At 34.2% G+C, this 24,036-nt stretch overlaps 1 protein-coding gene and 1 pseudogene across 1 annotated transcript in view; one reads left to right on the top strand and one right to left on the bottom strand.

The window, feature by feature from the left end:
* LOC150090519 (uncharacterized) overlaps positions 1–4,230 on the top strand; it is a 131,048-nt gene extending 126,818 nt beyond the window's left edge. The window contains exon 9 of the mRNA XM_090378297.1: positions 4,091–4,230. Within this exon, the coding sequence (XP_090234423.1) occupies positions 4,091–4,230 (140 nt within the window). The remainder of the gene's footprint in view (positions 1–4,090) is intronic.
* Positions 4,231–10,645: 6,415 nt separating this feature from the next.
* The window catches only part of LOC150090517 (zinc finger BED domain-containing protein 5-like), a 78,166-nt pseudogene continuing 64,775 nt past the window's right edge, over positions 10,646–24,036 (bottom strand).

Here is a 24,036-nt window from a genome sequence, read left to right as displayed (position 1 = left end):
TATAATGGGGGATTTTAACTTTCCAGATATTGACTGGAACTTGTGGGTTGGGCAGCAACATGTTTGAGAGGCAACCAGAGGGAGTAATAGTCTTGATCTGATTATCAGCAGTGATTATCCATGCATTAAGAATTTACAGATAAAGGAACCACTGGGTGACAGTGAACACAGTGTACTGATGTGGGATTTACTTAAAGATGTAACTGCCATCAAGGCTAAAGGGAGGGGCTATTGCTTTCGTAAAGGTGACTATAGGGGTCTCAGACAGTTTTTAAATTCTGTACAGTGGGATCAACTGAAGATGTTACCAACATTGAATTCTAAATGGGAAGCCTTCAGGGACTTAATTTTGGAGGCTGCTAGGCTTTTCATTCCAACTAAGAAATACTGTCATAGTTTAGGCCAAAATGGATATCAGATGAATTAATGAGGCTCGTGGCAGAGAAGAAAAATGTATGGGATGCATATAAAGTATTCAGGTGACACAGAAGCCTATGGCACATATAAACCAGTCTGTAATCGAATCACATAAGAGGTTAGGTAGGTGAAGGCAGATTACGAGAAATCCTTGGCAAAGGATGCAAAAAAAATATCAGCAAAAAGTTCTTTACTTATGTAAACTCTCTAAGGAAAGGGATGAATCATATTGAACCACTTAACATAGTTGGATTGACTATTGATGATCATGCTCAGGTAGCTGATAAACTGAATGAGTATTTTGCATCTACATTCACACACGAGGAGTTAATCAATGAGGGGAGTGCCAGAACTTTATAAAACTCTTGACAGGGAGCTAAGTGATTTTGTAATAATTGAGAGCAAAGTGGAGGAGAAATTGTTGAAGTTAAACATAAAAAGGCACTTGGGGTGGACGGGATCTATCAAGTTATATTAAAGGAGGCAGCAAAGGAAGTAAGCAAACCCTTAGCCATAATTATGAGAGCTTCTTTGAACTCAGGGGAGGTTCCCATGGACTGGAGGTGTGCAAATGTTATCACCAATTCACAAAGAAGGTTCAAAAGGTGACACAAGTAACTATAAACCTGTTAGTTTAGCTTGTGTTCTGGGGAAAATAGTGGAATCACTGATTAAAGAAGCATTGCAGGATCATCTAGACAAGACTGCAGTAATAGTTAAGACACAACATGGGTTTGTTAAAGGTAGGTCTTGTCTGACCAAGTTCATTAGATACTATGATATGGTCACAAAGGAACTGAATGCCAAAAATATTTTTGATATCATATACTTGGATTTCAGGTAAGACAGGGACGTGATTATTCTGTTATACAAACCAATGGTTGGGCCACAACTAGAGTACTGTGTACGGGTCTGGAGGTCTCATTTTAGGAAGGATATATAGTTGCTGGAATGAGTACAAAGAAGGGCAGCAAAATTGGTGAGGGGAACAAAGGGATGCTCTTATGTAGAAAGGCTTAAGTTCTGCAAATTGAAGTGCCTGGAGAGTAGGCACATGCGAGATGATCTGATTGAGGTGTATAAGGCCTTGAATGGGTTGAGAAAGCTGAATGCTGATGGCATCCTTCCTCTTGCTCAGATTAAGAACCTGAGGGGTCAGATGTTCAAATTGAGGAAAAACAGTTGTAGACTAGATGTGTGGAAATTTGTCTTTAGCCAGCGGGTGGTTGATTGGTGGAACAGACTTCCATCTTTTGTTGTGGAAGTTGATAGCCTAAATAAATTTAAGGCTGGGCTGGTCAGGCATTTGGAACAAATGGAGGGGTGAAATGGGAGGTGTTTTTTTTTTTTTTTTGGCTGATGCTGCATAAGCTTGCTTTCTTGTATTATATGCCTCTACTAATGCCAATTCTAATCTCCAGTCTGTGGGAACTTCCCCTGAGTCCAAGGACTCATAATTATTGCTAATGGTTTGCTTATTTCCTTTGCCACTTCTTTTAATATAACTGGATAGATCCCATCTACCCCAGGTGCCTTATGTTTAACTCCAACGATTTCTCCTCCACTTTGCTCTCAATTATTACAAAATCATTTAACTCCCTGTTAGAGTTTGATGGTATTCAATCAGATTGGTCAGACAAGACTTCCCCTTAACAAACCCATGCTGTGTCTGAATTATCCAGATGATCCTGCAATGCTTCTTTAACCAGTGACTCCATTATTTTCCCTGGAACAGAAGTCAAACTAGCAGGTCTGTAATTATTCGTGTCACCCTTTGATCCCCCAGTTGATAGGTTAATCTGGGATTACTGCAATCCATATGCAGTAACTTGCATTGGTCAATTGCCGTATATCAAACTGCCATTTCTCAACCCTTCTGCCTAATAGTTCTAGATCTTATTTCAGTAGCTTACCTCAATTACTGTCATTAACCTTCCTGTCAACCTTTATATCATCTGCAAACTTAGACATTAAGCTGATATACTTTTATTAATATCATTAATAAATATAGAAAACAACAATGAACACAGCAATGAACTCTGTGGAACTCCACTAATAATATTAGTCCATGAAGAGTGGTGTCTATTAATAACCACTCTCAGTCTTCTTCTGCTCAACCTTCCCTTTATCCTAAGCAGTAACTTTCCTTTAATGTGCAAAGGAGTGCTCTTACCAAGAAAGGCTTAAGTTCTGCAAATTGCAGTGCCTGGAGAGTAGGCACCTGCGAGGTGATCTGATTGAGGTGTATAAGGCCTTGAATGGGTTGAGCAAGCTGAATGCTGATGGGATTCTTCCTCTCGCTCATATTAAGAACCTGAGGAGGCACAGATTCAAATTGAGGAAAGACAGTTGTAGAATAAATATATGGAAATTTGCTTTTAGCTAGTGGGTAGTTGATTGTGGAACCGACTTCCATCTTTTGTTGTGGAAGTTGATAGCCTAAATAAATTTAAGGCTGAGCTGGTCAGGCATTTGGAATGAATGGAGGGTTTTTTTTTATTATTTTTTGGCTGATACTGCATAAGCTTTCTTTCTTGCATTGTATGCCTCGGCTAATGCTAATGATCCAATTTATACATCAATCTTTTATGGGCAACATAATCAAAAACTTTCCTGAAATCCAAGTATGTGATATCAAAATTATTTTTTGAATCCAGTTCCTTTGTTACTGCATCATAGTATACAATCAGATTTGTCAACAACATTGCCCCTTAACAAATCCATGATGTTACTGAGCATAATTGCATTCCTGTCTAGAGATGATCCTGCATTAAAGAGAGAGAGAAAAAGAAAGAGAGAGAGCATCTTTATTGCAACAACATTTAATTGCAGCTGGTTACATGGTTAAATAGTGTTTAAAAGGTGAAATAGTACTTTCCCTTCACGGCCAAAAGGCCAGGGGTTTACAGATAAGAAGTGTTAAATAACATAAGAAATTAAAGAACAAAACAAGATGACATTAAATGATATAGAGCACCGTTAATTTACATAAGACATTATTTTCCCCTAAACAGAAGTTAAGCTAACAGGTCTGTAATTACTCATGTCACCTTTTGATTCCCTTTTGTGAATTGGGGGTACATTAGCATATCTCCAGTCTGTCGGACATCCCCTCCAGACATGCTGTCATAATTATGACGTAAGAGTTTGCTTACCTCCTTTGCTGCCTTCCATAATATAATTGGATAGGTTTCACCACCACAAGCACTTTTTTTATGTTTAGTTTCAACAATTTCTCTTCCACGTTTCGTTAGTTTCAAAATCATTTAGAGTTTGATAAACTTCTGACATCCTTTTCCCTAAAAAGTGCCTCTTGTGTGAATGTAGATTCAAAATATTCAGTTTGATATTCAGATACCTACTCAGTTTGTCAGCAACCTGAGCAGGATCATCAACAGTTAACTGGCTACAGCACTCTACTGCTGTCATACCATGTTCATAATCAATTGCATCATTTCAATTTTACTATCTCAAATGTGTTGTAAGCAGTGCCAGAGATACCAATATATAGGCTTCTATATACAGCCATAGGCATATTACATTGGTTCTTAGCAGAGCAATTTTCACATGTCCTGTTTGTGATGTTTTCATAATGAATATTCCACTATATATGTAAACTAGATCAATTTAGAAAAAATTTATCTATATACATTTAAAATTCTCTTGTTATTAGGTGGAAAGAAATGTCCCGGATGTGATCAAAGGATATATCATGAAAAATGGAAAGCAGCTCCACTGCTGGCTGAAGCACGCTGGGCACATCATGAAGCCAAGAAACGTGAATTAGGCGAAGTGATGGATTTTTTTGAGTAATGTTTATAAAAATAATGTTTAGTGCTTTGAGGTTAGAGGTAATTGTTTGGTGTATAATATATGATTGGGTGATTCATAAGCTGTTGGAACTGTTATTGTGTGTAGTCTCATTAGAGTTGGTTATATTAAATGTTGCAGCTTATCAGACTGGAGCAAATTATTTAGTTAATTTGTTGTTTGTGACATTTTTACTTTTGTTTTTGATGTTTTATTTATATGCTAGACTGAAAGTTTTCCTGAATATTTAAGTGTTTTTAATTGCACAATATTTTTTACAAATGTTGAGTTGCTGTGTATAATAGATATTCCAAAGCTGTTACATGTCCAAAACGTTGGAAAACTTATAAATCAAAACTAATAAAAATTTACACATAAATATTTATAATATTAATAATATTTATTGCAATGCACATTTCAGGTATGAACTACTTTTTTAATTGTTTAAAGCTAAATGGGATGAAAATTATTTACGCAAAAAGAAGCAGAAGGTATGAAAATTGTGGGAGACAAGGAAAATTTTGTTGTTTAGGAACGGTTGTTAATGAAGATGAACGATTAGGCTTGGAAATAAAATATTGAATAAGTAAAGTAGGAAGTGGAGGAAGCAAACTAGCACATTAACTGGATCATGTGTTCATGGGATTTTTAATCCATTTTGAGAGAAAACCACCTGATGTTAAGAACCATTTTCTTCCAAGTTTTATCAAGCAACTTTTGCCAGCAGCTGACTAATTCAGCCATAGTTGAGAAGAAGAAAAAAAAAAGTCTGCTCTCCCCAATCCAGGTTTACTCAATCCCAGATCAAAAGGGTCATCTTAAAAGCATGCAGTGAAAGTGTTAACCAAATTCATTTAGAGAAAAAAGAAAAATTAGCCAATGAACAAATTTGGCTGTTTATAATACAGCTTTTAAGCCCATTTTAACCTGTGGAGTTTCAAATTGGGTAAGAAATAAAGCAGTTGAACAAAAATTAGAATCTTCAGAGAGATGAGAGAGTTAAAATAAATAAAACAAAATGGAAGCAATAGTAAAGCAATATTATAAATGAGGAAATAAAAGAATCTTGGTAACAAATATCCAAGCAAAAGTCAAGTGAAGCAAACTTAAGATGATCTACACATATGGAATGGATTGGATTGGAAAGGGGGAGATTAGCTAAACAGATATTTTATGCAGAAATGAATGGTAATAGTTCTGGAAGACTTAGAAGGTGGATGAATAATGTTAAGAGGAAGGAGGACTTACTCTGGAAATAGGATAGCATGGAGGAAAACGATGAAGGCCAGTAGTTCAGAAAGACGATTTGTATTTTCAGTGATCTGTATGCCCACTAGTATATAACAAATTTGGATGATCATTAAGCTAAATAGTGCACACAAAAAAGTTCTACATGTACACTGTGAAATTGTATAGTGATTTATCTGCACCAGTCATATTCGCAATAAAGTTCCACATAAAATAATAGTTTTATGAATATTAATTAATCGTAAAATAATAAGAGAAGTTTACCTCACTGTAGTATGTAGAACACTTCCGTATGATACTCTCCAGAAATTAAAATGAAAAACTTGCATTAGAGTAGCAAATAATTAAAAATCAGTAATAAATAATTAAAAGTGATTTTCATTCCTGTGATCACGACATATGGTCGAAAAGCGGTTAGCTTCAGGAAGGAAAATCGTTTTGTAATTTTTTCATTTAATTCTTTTAATTAATTTTCTTATTTTTAATTGCATTAAATTGATTTTTAATTGTGTTAAATTGAGTTAAACTGATTTTTAATTATTTGTTACTCTAATGTAAGTTTTTCGTTTTTTTTGTTTTAATTTCTGAAGAGTATCATATGGAAGTGTTCTACATACTATATAGAGGTAAACTTCTCTTATTATTTTACAAATATTGATATCAATGTAGAACGCATTGAGCATTACAGCTCTGGTTCATACTATCTAAATATTAATTATATATATATAAAATATTCTTTATTTGAAATCCATATTAATATCAGGAAATGATGGTTTTGAGAGCAGAAAAATTACACCATCAGATAGAGCAATAGATCCTAACCTATGGCACACTTAATATCCCATTGATGGTGTTAGTAATACCATCAATGAGATATTAGGACAAGTAACATTTAGTCTATTCTTGATAAATTTTGTGATACTAGAAAGTTGTATTTTTACAATACTTGGTACTCAATTTAAAAAAGGTTATGAACTGTTCTGATTGAGCATATCTAAAGTTTCAGATCCTTAATGGTTACATTACTTACTTACTTCTAAAAGGGAAGCTTTTAATTCACCTGGGTTTTTGCACTATTCCAATTTTTGCCTTGTTAGGGAATGAGCAAAAGACCTTTCCCTCCTTACCTATGAAATTACATTGTTACTTTAAACATCAACGTTGCTATCTAAATTACAGTCCATACACATCTTATGCATTTTTTTACTTATTACTCCTGTCATCTTTCTGTTTCTATTTTATAGTTTCATGATCTTGCTAAATATATCCAGTGCAGTTTCTTAGCCTTGGATGGAGGAGTATGTTAACTCCATCCAGGTTTCCATCCCAACCATAGGGAGGCGAACTGCCCTATCTAGCAGCAATTAATATGAAACTGAAACATGTTTGCTATAACAAAACGTCATATAATTTTCTTTAGAACATGAACATAACTCTCTTGAGTCAATCCCTTGTAGTAATATATCCAATTCTGCCCCGAGCTGTATATGTAAAAACAGTTTATATATTCTGTCATTTCTACCTCATCACAGCAATGGGGGGGGAGTCATCCAGCCCCAGTCCATAGAAGTGAGCCCTCAGACCATGACATGTTAATATTACTCCTTTTACCTATGTAATATTTAACCAGGACTTCTCTTCACAATGCTACTTCAAAGAAAAACTTATGTCATCTTCCCTGTTTCTCCAGTTGTTCATCTATTCTGCTAATCTCTTGTAGAATTTGCATTCTAGCACTAATCTCATCTGCCTCAGAAGGGTTTCCGCAGTCATTCTAGTGCTCACACCCACATTCCTCTAACATGTTGAAGCACACAGTAGTTCAGACTGTGCATGATGACAAGCAGGCCAGCAGGCACACACCCATTAACACTTTCAAAGCAGTTTGTCATGATCCTTCTGAACTGGTGCAGTGACAATATCACATTTCTCGAATAGAGATTGTCTCTTAATATGGATATTTGCAGCACGCTGACACCACACTCCAGTAGCATATGTAAACATGGCTGTGAACACTCCTGAATACAATGTCTTTATTGCACCTTCATTTCTCTATTCATAATATGTCAGCCTTTCAGATTTTAGAGAACTTTATTTTTAATCAGAAAATGCTGGTTTTCAGAGTGGCAAAAGAAAGCCATCAGATAGAGCAACAGATCCTATCCCATGGCACACCCATTATTCCATTGATGGGTGTGCACTGTTACAAAGCAAAGCATTGTGGGAAAAAAGATGAGTAACATTGTCCATTTCAGATAAACTCATGTGATAGAGCATACCTCAAGTTTCAGATTCGTGATAGTTAAATTAGCTACTTCTCCATAAACTTTTACTTCACCTGGGTTCTTTCACCATTACGTGTTTCTGTAGTTATTGGTGTCTAGTCAGGGAGTGAGCAAGTGATGTTTCCTACATTACCTGTGAAATATAGTTTGCTACCAACAGATAACATCAACTGATGATAATTGATGTAAAGTGTAGCAAATAAACCAATTTATTAACAGTTAAAGCCAACTAGATCCTCATGCTAGATATGAATATAAATTATGTGCACAAAACTCCTTATTTTAAACCACCTAAACATCAAAAGATGTTTTTAGAGCATCTTTTGATGTTTAGGACTATAAGCCAACACAACCCTCCTAGTGAATCACTTATTTCAGCTGTTAAAAGAAACGAATTATGAAACTTCTTCTTGAGAAGGTAAATAAAGTAACTACTCATTTTTTTGTTTTTTAATTTAGTCAAATCAGTTTAGTTTTTTTTTTTTAAGATTTATAAATTTATTTTTAGTGGGGTAACTTTAATATTTTAAAATTAAAATATTTCATGTTGGGAGAAAGTTAACTTTTTGTTGTGTGGAACTGTATTAACAATGCATATATATAGCATTGTGGTTTTGGGCTTAATTTTAATAAAAACTAAATTTGAAAAATTTTTAATTGTGATCAGGAGAAAATTTTTTTTTTTTTTTTTTTTTTTGAAGGGTTTATGCAAAATTTGTGTACTCTAATAACAGTGCATAGTTTACAAACCAGTATTTCCGCCTGAGATATGAAAGGCATTATGTGAGACTTAACTAAACTTCACTAATCAAAGATTAGTAAAGTTTACTTCACTTTTTTGAGCCAAACAGTGTAGTTTATTACAATAAAGTAGTTATGTTAAACTGAAGTTATGTTAAACTAAACAAAATATACGAAACAAACATTTTGAATTCACTTTGTAAATGTTTTTTTTTTTTTAAGTCTGTGAGAATTGAATTCTAAAATGAATTTAAAACTTACGTTTCAGCCAAGATTGTCTAATTAATTAGAAATTCCTTTTTTCCAATAAGTGCCAACTTTTTTATGAAAAATATGGAGTTAAATGTTTTTGATTATTGAAGTTTAGTATATTATTTACTACTATTTACTAATCGTGGTAATGGGCAAACAGATGTTTGAGATACCCATCACCCTCATAATGAATGCTTACTATGTTTTATAATAACCAACCATCTTCATAAAGAAAAAACTGAGCATATAAAGCAAAACAGTATTCCACCGAAACAGAAGAAGCTGAAAATATTTCAGCTACTTCTGTTTCTGTGGCATACTGTTTTGTATTCAAGAAGATTACCAGTGTTATTTGGTCGGAATAGTTGATTCTCCCCCCCCCCCCATATAAGTAACACTCATGACTTTTTATTAGCTTTTGCCTTTGAACTGTTTAATATTAAAATTGGATGTTTCTTTTGATATGATTCAGAAAATGTTGACTATGCTGATTAATTAATAATACATGATTATTTTAAACTGAAGGAAAAATTTTAGTTTATATTCTTCTAAAGCAATATCAGAATATTCAGTTATTTCATATGCATGTATGCCTAGGGATGAATCCTTTTATTGCTCTCTTGTTTGATACCATAAATAATATGGAAGCAAACGGTGAATGCATTATGGCAGATTGTGAGGCATTTCACATGAAATTATGCTATTTATGCATGGCTAGAAAATGCCTACCTTGATGATCATCTTTGTATTGTTTTGAAGTTGATCAGCTTCAAAACATAAGATTCAGGATACCTTAAAGTTACAATTTGCAAAGTCCAGTTTAAAATAAAATAAGATATTACTCTTTTAAAAGGCGTAACATGCTATTTAGAGATGATGTCATCTAGACCAGCGGTTTCCAAACTTTTTTTGTGGCTGAATACCTATACGCTGTTACAAAAATTATGGAACCCTAACTATATATATAGTTATTATATTAAAAAATATATATTTGGATAAAAATGTTTTACAAAATTATGGTAGTGGCATTTATTGAAAACATGTTTGATACAACTTTTAATACAAAAAAAACTGAAATAAATGCAATACATTTTCACAAAGTTTTATTTATATAAATGAGACTGAAAAGTAACAGTTTTAAAAGTTAACATTCAATTTTATTTCATCCCTAAAAACTAGAAAACATTAAAATTAAAAAAAAAAAAAAAAATTCCTGTAATAAATAAACTACCTTTTATGATTTGTCTTTGTTTCATATTTATATTTTTCACAGTGTGAGAATCTTTGATAAAACTTTAGCTAGATTTAATGAGAAGTATGCTTTTGTTTTTTGGATTCTAATATCCTTTCAAAATTTGGTTCAATATTGGATAATCAAATTGGCATATCTGGTAATTCAGCATTTAGCTTTTGTAACAATGTATTTCGAAAAGGCAGATTCACACATGTACATAGTTGTAAACGATAACAAAAACCGAATAGCCCTTTTTGATAAATAAGGATATTCGTCATGTATATCAGACCAGAAAGTTGTTATTGGAACTGCTTCAAATTTAGTTTTTAATTTAGAATCTGAGCTAATTTGAATTAAACTTTCATATTCTTCTGGCAGAAATCCTTCTGGTTTTTCTTTTACTCTGAATGGGTTTTGTATCCAACAATTATTCAATTCTTCATTCTTAATATCTGGAAAATATTTAATTAGGGATTCAGGTAAGCTGTGAAGATGACTTCTAATGTCATTACGGATTTCGTTATCTATGCCTAGTTCAGATTCTTGGAGAAATTCACTTAAATTTCGAAAACAGTCAAAAGTATTTTGTTCCACAGCAGATATCCAGTATTCTAATTTACGTGACAACGACAGCAACCTGTCTTTGACTTGAAAAATATTAATTTCTTTTTCTTGTAAAGTCGCACGACCCATTCAATTTTGCAAATATGTCAGCTAAATAAGCAGACCTTAATAACCACGATGTGTTTGATAATCTGTCAGATAACTTAAATTTAAATTTATCGTCAGTGAAGTACTTTAAGAGTTCTTTCCACAATTCAAAAAATCTGGCAAGAATTCTACCTCGTGACAACCACCTTACTTCCGTATGTAGAAGTAAACTGGTGTGAAGACTACCCAATATCTTCACACAAAGCTTTAAAAATCCGTGATTGCAATGCCCAACTTTTTATAAAATTAATAATTTGAACTGCTTCTTCTAAAACTGATTTCAATGTGGCTGGAATTTGTTTTGTAACTAATACATATCTGTGAAGAATGCAGTGATTAGAGATACAATTTCTTGCAACATTCTTAATTTGTGTAACAGCACCAGCTATTGTTCCTATCATTGATTTAGCTCTCACTGCATATGGCAATACATTTTTCCCAGCTTATTTCATGTGTTTTCATAAAATTATCAACGTGGTAAAATATATTCTCCCCGTGGTGTTTAGTTCCAGACTTTCACACAACAGCAAATCTTCTTCAGTTTTTTTCTTAAAGTCATACTGAACAAACACAAGTAAAATTGCCAACCCTGCGCAACGTCTGTGGACTCATCTAATTGCAAAGCATAAGTGTCACAAACCTTCAATCGTGATGCAAGTTAATTTTCAGTATAATTAGCGATATGCTTAATACGCCTTGATACAGTATTATTAGAAAGAGATACAACATCAACCTTTCTAGCAAACTCTTCGTCGAACATACATGAAACAATATCTTTTACACAACCTTTAAAGGCGCCTCCGTAGCCAGGTGGGAAGGAGCAGCAGTGCGAAGCACACGCTTCTTGATTAGACCGGGGTTCGATCCCGTCACCACCAAATACGGAGGATGCGGAAAGGTCAAGGGAATGACCACTGCATATTCCCGGAGCAATATGGCCTTAGTTGCTAATGCTCCTAAAAACCAAATAACAAACAAACAAACACAACCTTTAATAAGTGACTCACCTATTACATGTGCCTCACCGGCAAGACCAATGCGATAACATACTTTGTGTGATGATAATGTCACATTCTCATTGTCCATTTTAAATTTTTTTGGCATAAAACTTTTGGAGTTATCATGACTTTCCAACTTTCTTTTAAAAAAAGAAATGTCCTCGTCTTTATAGTTCGGATGATTTGTTTCAAAATGTCTCCTTAGTTTCACTGGTACTAATGAACTGTTTGCTAATAATTTATTGCAAAATAAACACACGACATCTGGAGCTTCTTCGTCACCAGCACTAGTAAATCCTAATGATAAATAACTTTTATCAAATTTGCGTATTTTCACTGAAGTTTTCACAAAATTAGATGGTAAAATCTTTTCTTGTAGTTTAACGGAACCGGAAGTTGATGGTTGGGTGAGTTCTGAAATCTCTACGTCTGCAGATTCCACGGTTTCTGTTTTATTGATAATGGTATCTCCATAGCCGACTGGTCAGGAGCGGGAGTGCAGTAGCACACGCTCTTTGAGTAGACTGGGGTTAAAGCTCCTGACTACTGAATACGGTCGATCTGCCAACCCGCACTGGACCAGCGTGGCAGATTATGGTCCATTTCCTTCAGCATGAATTGTTGAGGAGGCTTCCATCCTGCAGTGGGTTGATAATGGCTGCACTTTACCTGTTTCTTTGAATGATCCATATTTTAACCATCAATCCATTGTTAAATTGGAATCCCTATATCTAAATTTTTTTTTAAAGAAAAGATTATAAAAAGTTAGTTATAGAGTTTTACTTGATTTATAAAAGCACAAACTGCAATCTTAATGAGTAGAAAATGAATGCAAAATAGAATAAATTTGTTAAAAATACAATAATCATAAATAATAAACTGATTCAACAATCCACAGTGCACTGTGACAATAGTGAATGATTTGTTCTAGTTCTAATGAAATCATAACAAGTAATGAGGTGATGTTTTGTTTTAGGTCTTTTAGGATATTCTGACAATAAGATAATACGTCCTGATTGGCTGGATCGCGTGAGGCCAAGGCCACACTATAATATACAGGCCATGCTGCTGGTACGGTGACATAACAGTCAGTAGACGATGGGCTGCCTACAATAATTTTTAATGTATTTACACACATTTCCTCAGCTGTCTTGTCAAATTTTTCTCCATTCCCTCTCAATTGATTAAAATTGATCTTACTTATTTTGCAGTACATATTTCAGATTCCATAATAAAATGTATTTCATGCATTTAAATAATGAATAACGTAATTTTTATGTATTTTTCTTGAGTAACTTTTTACCTAACTTAAATTCTTTAATTTTTTTTAAAATACCTACCCATTTTTATGAAACAAGAAAGATAAAGAGCACCTTGTCTCGCAGAACCCCTGAATTTTATCACGGAACCCTGGGGTTCCACAGAACACACTTTGGGAACCGCTGATCTAGACTTTTCATGCTTTTGAGATAGTTTTTTTAATAGGCAGTTAGTAAAGAGCAAAGTAGGTAAAGTTTTATTAATATTACATTTAAAATTAATTTATTGAGTAGTCAGATTATAAATTAGGTTATTTGGCTGATTGCACTGACTGACACTGCTTTTTAAAATTATCATTAGCATTGGCACATGATGCAAGAAATCAAGTTTATATAGCATCAGCCAAAAAAAAAAAAAAAAAAAAACCCTTATTTCACCCAAAATGGAGAGAAAATAGTTTCACATTCCAATATTTGTCAGCCAAGTTATCACATTCTGTATATATCATAACGACATATATGAAAGATTTAGAAAAAAAAAGAGGGTATATGATTTTTTATTTTCCCTGTGTTATTAATTAAATGTTGGTAAATTATTTAAGATAAAGCACACCTTTTATTAATAACAAATATATAATTCATTTAAGTCAATTGTATTCTTATCTTTTATCATGGCTACATTGGTGTTATGTTAATTAAATTGTTAAAGTCCATCTAAACATTCTGATGTTTAGATGAATTTTAACAATTTAATTACAACCCATCATTCAGATTAGCTAAAACAAATACAGTTGAACTTGGTTATAACGAGCATGGAAATAACAAGATAACGGCTGTAAGGAGCAAAAAGCCATAATGATTTTAATTTATGCATATTCTCATACAATTGCTCACTGTTATAACAAGCATAGTACATGGATATACTGTGCAAATTTCGGTAACTATGCAAACATTCTTAATTGCTCGGGTAGTTGAAAAAACCCAATTCTTAGAAATGGCAAAAAAGAAAAGGGTGAATTAGCTTTTATGACCACCCACATCGGATTAGCGGCCGGTTTATAACCTTGTCCTTTCAGGGATTGGTGCTATACAATAGTGCATTGGCATTCTGCTTGTCACATTACCCTATTTACAGATTGTCTTGTATTTGGTGAACCATAAATTTATTTCGAGACTTCTAACAATTTTGGATATGGGACTTTGTATGCATTTCAGGACTTCATATGCAGATTACTTTAAGAACTTTGTATGCAGATCACTTTACTATCATTTTAAAGTAAAATCAGTTCGAAATTACCCTTCCTTTGGAAACATGTCTACTAACAAAAGAAAGTCTCTCTTGATTCGTGAAAAAGTCGGAATTATTCATGAGTTAGAACGTTGTGCAAAATATGTTGAAGTGTGTAAAAAGTTTTCTTTGTCGTCTTCAACAGTATCGACATTGTGGAAGGATAAACATGTTTCTATATCAGCACTAGAAAAGAACATAAGCTGGGGGGGGATAAAAAAAATTTAGAAAGTGCGAGGTTACAAACATCAATTTCAATAGATGGTCCGATCTTGAAGGGTCGAGTGGAAAAATTTGCTAAACAATTTGTACAAGCTTTTTATTTATGCTCTTGGATTTGTTTGTTTGTTATTTGGTTTTTAGGAGCATTAGCAACTAAGGCCATATTGCTCCGGGAATATGCGGTGGTCATTCCCTGACCTTTCCGCATCCTCCGTATTTGGTGGTGACGGGCTTGAACCCCGGTCTAATCAAGAAGCATGTGCTACGCACTGCTGCTCCTTCCCACCTGGCTACTGAGGCGCCTATGCTCTTGGAACCAACCATTCCTGACCAGAGTGTAGGGTAAAACTTTGTTATGGTTGTTTACCTATTTACTATAATTGCTTTAGCAAAGTCTGGACTATTTTTCAGATATGGCATATACCACAAGTTTACCAACTCATGATTTGCAGTAATGGAGCCTTTGTGTTCTTGGAGGTATACAATACATTATGGGAAAAACCTAAAAAACTTTCTTAAAAAAACTGTTTAAGACTATTTGGTTTATGAATAACTTTTAAACCAAGAATATACTAAGTAAATTACACACACTCACATACAAAAAAAAGATAGAGGAAATCATTTACATGATAAAGTAAGTTAAACCTGGGTCGATTATTACCAAAATCATGAATACATACTTTTATATTAGTGGAGTAGCGATTGGAGATGACCAATATCCATATTACTATGGACATTGTTCAATGGAAATAACCATGTTATTTTGTGTGGAAAAAATAGGTTCAAAGACATTATAAGGTAGTTTATTAGTTGAGAATGTGACTGCAGGAGAAGTTGATTTTTATGTGAAGATTTTGCTACAGTGAAATGAATAATACATGTTGGGACAATGCTCAGGTCAGAATGGGCTACCTTTCAATTGATATCATATTTTACTCACTTGCTTGTTCGTAAGTACCTATCCTTGTAGTCAAGGTCCTGGAGACATAATTCGGGTGGTTGAGAGATGTAGGGAAAATGTGTGCCTAAAACATGTATTTTAAGTTCCATTCTTCTGATAGAAATTGTTGATGGTGTATACAGGTAGTTCCTGACTTTACGAGTTAATTCGTTCCTAGCACATGCTCTTAAAGCGAAAACTCATAAAGCGGGAATTTATTTCCCATAAACATAATGTTAAAAACAGGGGTTATGTTATCAACAGTGAAATTAGTTAGTTAATTAATTTGTTTAAACAATGATTGATTTATCCAAAGAAATGAAAACGTAGCCTATAAAATCAAGCAAATCATAATACTAAAGAAATTATTTATGACTTTTTTTTTTTTTTATGAAAACCCCAAACACGAAAGGTATCAAAACCTATAGTACTGAGTACCGTGCATGGGTTGAAGGAGAAGTAGGGGGGGGGAGATGCCAAACTTTGCTCTAGAGACTAAACATGGGTTTCACCACTTCAAATGTTAAAGAATGTTTATTCTTTATCATCGATTAAATGCACAGCCGTTGATCACTCATTATTGGCTCGACACTCGCTGATTTGTTGCACAAGGAGTTTTCTTCAGAAATGTTTCAAGAGGCGTTTGTTTCAGAGATAATCTTCTCTTTTATTTATAAATTTCACGATTGCATGCATAAGCATTTTTAACAGCACACAAAAATTGCAACAAATACATGATTCGTGCGGAGTAACAAGTTTAGGAAGCTTTAAAAAAAAAGGAATGAGGAGAAGATTCTGAAAATTTATTTATGTTTTTTATACGATTGAAGATTTCAGTAAAGGGAAAACACATTTCACATAAAAAAACCACACAATTCCAGCTATCTGTATCTTTGCCAATGCAATAACATCGAGTTTACTACCCGTTTATAATTGCTTGCACTAACAGAAAAGCCCAATAAACTGGAAAGTGCAAATTGTTTTTACTGTTTTATGGTCATGATCACAAATGTGCTTTAGAAAAATATCACAAAGGTGTTTAAAATTTATTGTTATAATGGAACATATGATAATGATGAAAGTGTAGTGCATTTTAATGATTTGAATTGGTAACTAATACAATTTACAAACCACACTCGTGACCTTTTAGATGGCCTTAAGGTCATGCTCATGACCTTAAAAATGACATTTTAGAGAGAGAAATAGCTTAGTTATACAGTGAAAATTTCAAGTTCCAAGGTCTTGAAACTAATTACCATAAAACATGTTATTGGGTTCACATTACGATATTCTCATGATATGATGGTGTCTCTGGAACTGATTAATATTGTAAAGCGGGGTACACTGTATTGTATAGCTATGCAGGTGGTTTGGAATGCAGTATTTATGAATGTTTAACATTCATTTTTTTGAAATTAATGTACATATTTTTGATTTTGTTGATACTTGGGAAAAAAAAAACTTGTAAACCCGGGAACTGCCTGTATATTTGTGGTTAGGTTAAATTACTTTTGTTTTAAAAGTCTGGAATGTAAGGAGGTAGAGGTACTGCCTATGTGAATACTATTATGTCTTTGACTAAGTGTAGTGAAGACAAGATTGGTGATCTGGGATTGTTCTTTTTTTTTTTGCTTTTCATAAATAAATTGAAGGGAAAGGTTTGAATGTAAGGAAGATCTATCCATGGTTGACTTCTTTTGGTTTGTAGCCTATCGTTATCATATTTTTTATAGCTATTTGTAAAGTTATTTAACAACCATGAGGAGGAGTCGTTATTTCAAAATTTTGTTAATAGTACTATTTCTTCATCCATGCCTTCCCTGAGGAGAGAGTATTTAACTGCATTGGTTAGTTGGACAGTAACCATCGATTTTTGTGCATGAGAGAGAGAGAGAGAGAGGTCTGTAACTATTAAAATACAGGTAATTGCCTTTGTGGTTTTATGACAAATCTTGGTTAATATTCTGTTTTCACATCAGGCTAAAGTTAAATTTAAGAAATTCAGTTTGCCATTAGCGATATTATGTTGTTGTTTTTCATTGACACTTAAAACTGCCAGATGTCTCCAAATATTGCTCTGCCAGTTGGAAGCTAGAAGGATGTCCAACGTGCTAATTATATCACTTACTGATATATGCAAGTGCTGACAATGTGCTATTTATATCAGTAAGTGATATAAATAGCACATTGTCATTCTTAGAAAAAAAAGTGCTGTATTCTTTAATAGATTTTTAGTAGCTTGTAATGCTTTCTGTAGATGAATGTTTGTGTGTGATTTAATATCAGTGGAGAACAATCTGTCATGGGTGTCTATTATAAGTCTTTGACCAAAAGATGTTCACTGTTTCCTATTCTGTAATCAAATCGGTCTATCAATAGCTTTAAAATTTGTGTAATGCATTTGTCTAAGTTAGCTGTAGCAGTATTTCTAATACTCACTATGGATCTTAATAATTTCTCAAGTTTATGTAAGTGATAATAATAAAAATGTTTGGGGGACTTCTTGAATGACCTAGTAAATCATACTGGAATTTTCATGTATTTTACATTTCTGATTTAGCTGTTTTATGCACTTTCAATGTGAAAATATTTTTGGGACAGGGTTAAATTTCACACTGATGTACATATTATTGCCTTGAAAACTTTTATTCAATTTATCAACATTTTGTTCATTTTGGATGACCATAAAATCATTTTTGTCCACTCTGTGTTATACTATTATTTTCTCATTTTTTGAAACTAGCCATTTTTTTTATATTAGTTAAATTTGCTGCCAAACTTAATTTATTAGTAGCAGTACCCCTTTGCAATCGGTAGCAGAGTTTTTCTCTAGCTGTCATAAAGAAATGTAGTCTGTGTTTGTTGGTCGTGAGCAGGTAAGCCAGTACATGCTTTCTCATTTCTATTTCTATAAAATAAAACTATTCTTTATTTTACGGTAGGCACTGCTAGTAGAGAAAATTAGCCCGTTCTGTAAAATAAAACTATTCGGATTTTTTACTATTCGAAATTTTTATATTTTCCCATGTTTCTGCACACCTAGGAAGAAATATCTTAAATTTGAGACCAAATCAGTTAGGCCTATTGAACGCAATGACTACAGCCAGCTGTACCCATTGCGAAAATTTTGCAATTGGTATCAGAGTTTTATTATTTATTTATTTATTATTATTTTATTATTTTATTTTTTTCGGAACAACAGACATGATTGTGCGAACATGAAAATTGTTAATCAGAAAAAAATGCCTTATCAACTTTGACAACTGTTTGTTTAACAGTTAAAAATCTTCATGTGGCTCCATCTATGAAGTGAATGTTAAACTATTCTCATTTGTACTCCAAAACTGGCCAGTTCTGTAAAATAAAACTATTCGGAATTTTTAAATTTTAACAACTTTCTGCACACCTAGAAAGAAATATTTTCAATTTGAGACCACTTCCAGCCTGATTGGTTAAGCCTATTAGCATTAGCATTAGTAGAGGCATTTGATGCAAGAAAGCAAGCTTATGCAGCATCAGCCAAAAAAAAAAAAAAAAAAAAAAAACCACTTCCACTTCACCCCCCCTCTGTTCGTTCAAAATACCTGTCCAGCTGAGCCTTAAACTTATTTAGGCTATCAACCTCCACCACAAGGGATGGAAGTCTGTTCCACCAACCAACCACCCGCTGGCTAAAGGCAGATTTCCGCACGTCTATCCTACAGCTGTCTTTCCTCAATTTGAATTTATGCCCTCTCAGGTGATTATTCTGAGCTAGAGGAAGAATCCCATCAGCATTGAGCATGCTTAAACCATTCAAGGCTTTATACACCTCTATCAGATCACCTCGCTGGTGCCTAGTCTCCAGACACTGTAATTTGCAAAACTTAAGCCTTTCTTCGTAAGAGCACCCCTTTGTTCCATTCACTAATCTTGTTGCCCTTCTCTGTACTCGTTCCAGCAGCTCTACATCCTTCTTGAAATGAGGCCTCCAGACCTGTATACAGTACTCTAGGTGTGGCCTGACCATCGCCTTATACAATGGAATAATCACCTCCTTATCCCTGCTGGAAAAATTCCTGTATATCATTGACAGTACTCCATGAGCTACTCTTGCAGCCCGTCTGCACTGCTCAGAGAACTTCATATCTGCCTGCACAATCACCCCCAAGTCCCTTTCATTCTCTACCACTGTCAGTGTTGTACCATAGAGTTGATACGTTGCTCTGGGGTTGCTGTTTCCCATGTGTAGTACTTTACATTTGTCAATGTTAAACTTCATTTGCCACCTCTCAGCCCATCTGCTCAACCTTTCCAGATCCTGTTGCAGAAGCATAGTGTCAGTAGTGTCCTTGACAACCCTGCCAACCTTTGTATCGTCTGCAAACTTGGACATTAATCCCGATATACCATCATCAATATCATTTATAAATACAGAAAACAATAATGGACCCAACACTGAGCCCTGAGGGACTCCACTAATAACATCAGTCCACGATGAGCAGTGTCCATTGATTACCACTCTCTGTCTTCTCCCCCTCAACCACCCCTTTATCCATAGCAGCAATTTGCCTCCAATGTCACACTGCTCCAATTTGTGTAGCAGTCTTCCATGTGCAACAGTATCAAAAGCCTTTCTAAGATCCAAGTATATAATATCAAAGTTATTCCCTGCATCCAGTTCTTTTGTGACTGCATCATAGTATCCAATCAAGTTGGTCAGGCAAGACTTCCCCTTAACAAAACCATGCTGTCTGAGCTATAACTGAAGTCTTGTCTAAATGATCCTGCAGTGCGTCTTTAACCAGTGCCTCCATTAATTTTCCTGGAACAGAAGTCAAGCTCACAGGTCTATAATTACTTGTGTCAGCCCTTGATCCTCCTTTGTGAATTGGGGTCACATTTGCACATTTCCAGTCTATGGGTACCTCCCCTGAGTCCAAGGAAGCTCTCATAATTATGGCTAAGGGTTTGCTTACTTCCTTTGCTGCCTCCTTTAATATAACTGGATAGATCCCATCCACCCCGGGTGCCTTTCTTGTGTTTATCTTCAACAGTTTCTCCTCCACTTTACTCCCAGTTATTTCAAGATTCTGTAACTTACTGCTAGAGTTGAATACACCTCTGGCATTCCCCTCGCTGAATAACTCCTCATGTGTGAATGTCGATGCAAAATATTCATTTAGTTTGTTAGCCACCTGAGCAGGATCATCAACACTTGACCCATCAATATCAAGTGGACCAATCTGATTCATCCCTTTCCTTCTAGAGTTTACATAAGTAAAGAACTCTTTGCTGTTTTTCTTTGCATCCCTTGCCAAGGATTTCTCGTAATCTGCCTTCGCCTGCCTAACCTCCTTTGTAACTTGGTTGCATATCAACTTGTATCTATCATAGGCTTCTGTGTCATGTGTTAATTTGTAAGTATCCCATGCATTTTTCTTCTCTGCCATATGCCTCATTAGTTCATCTGACATCCATTTTGGCCTAAACCTTGAACAATATTTCTTAGTTGGTATGTAAAGCCTAGTAGCTTCCAAGATAAGTTCTTTGAATGCTTCCCATTTTGAATTTGCTGTTGGTAACATCATCAGTTGGTCCCACTGTATAGAATTTAAATACTGTCTCAGTCCATCGTAGTCGCCTTTACGAAAGCAATAACCCTTCCCTTTACCCCTAATGGTAGTTACCTCTTTGAGTAAATCCCACTTCAGCACACTGTGATCACTGCCACCTAGTGGTTCATTTATCTGCAGATTCTTGATGCATGAAGAATCACTGCTGATAATCAAATCAAGAGTATTACTCCCTCTAGTTGCCTCCCGAACATGCTGATGTAGAAAACAATCATCCAATAAATCCACAAAAGCCCTGCTAGTGTGTGAGTATCCAGCCCCCAAATTCCAGTCAATATCTGGGAAATTAAAATCTCCCATTATAAGACACTCTGATTTACTGGCCCACTCTATTTCCCTATTGTTCACACTGACTGTTGAAAGAAAACAGCTTCCATATTATAGTTTATTATTGATAACATTCTTAATTATTTTTTTAAATAATAGTTTCCTGTTTGGGTATTATACAATCTTATATCAGTATTAATGATGATGTCTCTGTGTGAATTTTGTTTTGGGATAATGCTTTAAATGCTTATTTAAAACTGAATATTAAGAGGTGTATAGGGGGATAAATTGACAAATTGCATCACTTTGAGAAAAAGTTGTTGTAACACAAGTCCTCATAGCCAACATTTTACTGATTTCCAGTTTAAACTCTGTTTCTCTATTATGTATGTGTGCAGCATAAACAACACTGAAAATCTGTTTATTGCCAATGAGTTTAGTGTTTTTTGGGTTTAATCTATATAGTGTTTTATTGGTTGCTGAAAATGGTAAATTATCTTTTTTTCTTAAATAAATTGAAGAGAAGTTTGTGAAAAGGTTGACTGTAAGGAAGACCTGTCTGTGGCTGACTATTTTTGCCTTGTGTCCTCTCATTATCACATTTTTTTCTATTTGTGAGGCATTATTTAACGACCATAAGGGTTATTTCCTGTTTTGAAATATGTTCATTAATAGAGCTATTTCTTCATCTCTGTCTTTTTTAAGGGAAGTGTATTTAACTGCATTGGTCAGCTGGGCAATGTTAATTTTCCTTAGGAAGACAGTGATAATCTGATGATTATCACTGTCTTCCTGGGGGAACAGAAAGTGGGATGCCAATTCATAGATTTTCTTGATGAAAGAACCCTTAAATGGGTAGAGGAGAGATTTGGCTACAAGAACTTATATCTGATTTATGTATATATTCCATTAAGGGAAGAGTTATATGCTTCTGTATGTTGCAACAGAAATGGAGAAATTTCAATACATATAGGTGAATTATCCTCATCTTCATTATCCAATGAAGGTGCAGTCTGGGTGTGAATTCCTTACTAGAGACTGATAATTGTAGTCATTGTAGTGTTCTGATTATTGTTAGATTCATTATTAGGGATGGGATCATTTCTCAATAAATTGGGAATGGTGTCTCCTCTGACTAAGAAATATCTCCTTTATTTGACCAAATGTGCCATTTAATTAATGAACGGAGTGTGAATTTCCAAGATTCTAAAATTTATGGTGATAAATTTATGGTTACTTCATAATTCAGAATTTACTTTTTTGCTTTAATTTATCTTTCACCTTGGTTATTAAGGTATTATTCAGTGAGACAAAATAACCTATTCTAAGGGGTTTGAACCTTTAAAAATGTAGTACTTGTTAATTTGGCCTACCTGATCTAAGCAGGTTGAACTTTGTAGCAATGTCATCAGGAATTTGGCATCTGCCTAAACCCTGTGTCCACATTTGTGGAGTATAGATAATCTGAAAGCCTATTTGTACATAAAAGATGATGTAGTTTCTCCTTGCTATTATGAATAGTAGTATTGAAAGTGAACAACACCTGAAAATGATAAATGTTCCATTTCTTGTGTTGGAAATAGGAACATAAATGTACCTATTTATGTTCAACACAAAGATTTGGATAGGATATCTTTCTGTATCTGTTCATCTTTTCTATTACACTGTGGATAGAATGGTGTGAAAAGAGTTTTTTTTCACCTTTAAAATCTTAGAGCTGCAGGATGAACTCAGACTGAGCTGACAGCTTTGGTCCCTTATTACAAAGCAGGATCTCAGGCACAAAATCCAGTCTGTTACGACCTTGGCAATTGTCTCAGGCTTTTGATTTTGTTGACTATTCCATTGAAATAACTTGGCACTAGGTGTTGTCAAAACACCTGGTGCTGAAATAGAGAGGGAACACTTTTCAAAGGAGCTTTGCTTTGAAAACCATCTTATTTGGTTGTCATTATAGGTCTTCATGAATTCTTAAACATGTTATTTAATAGTGTTCCAAAAAAAAATCTCTTTTATTCTATTGTGATATATCTATCACAAGATGACCCAAATGGTTCCTGACATAATAATTATTAAAATATATGAAATCATTTATGGTATAATGACCACAATAGGTCATCACTTCTAGAATCTCACTTCTTTTTAAAGATTCCTTGATTGTCAAGATAGAACCTGTGAAATAGAATCATTTTGTAGGGATTGATAAATGTCTTCAGGTTGAATCAGTTCTCTGAGAATCCATCCTCCTTAGCTAAATGAATTACTTTATACCACTACAGAATGAGAGTTTGATGTTGGTGGGGATAATTGTGATATTAAGTACCTGAGAAGAAATCATGCTAGGCACTAACTTTGTAGAAATCCCAACTTGACATTCCTTGACATTCCTCCTCTGGTGTGACCACACTTAGGAGGCATAATTTGCTTGTATCAAATAGTACCACCATTGGGATCTGATATCCTGCAATACTGATGAAATCCTTTCTGTAGTTAAGTTTAACAACAGGCTTCTTAAAAAAAGGCTCATCTACAATAACATTAAATTTTAGAGCAGTGGTTCTCATCCTATGACCAATGGGTCAGCTAGTGACCCTCAAGAACATTTTGTTGACCCACTTGAGAAATTACAATTTCTTTCTAAAAATCAAATCATGTAACATTCCATTGTTACAATAGTTTGAGAAATTTGTTTGCATTGAATGATACTTTTGTCTAAATTATATTAGATAATTTAGCCATATAAAAAAAT

Source organism: Mastigoproctus giganteus, chromosome 1, assembly GCF_048544385.1.
Source record: "Mastigoproctus giganteus isolate SK-2022 chromosome 1, ASM4854438v1, whole genome shotgun sequence".
NCBI classification, from domain to species: domain Eukaryota; kingdom Metazoa; phylum Arthropoda; class Arachnida; order Uropygi; family Thelyphonidae; genus Mastigoproctus; species Mastigoproctus giganteus.
Note: the sequence above shows the minus strand (reverse complement) of the source record. Positions and strands in the feature narration are given on the sequence as shown.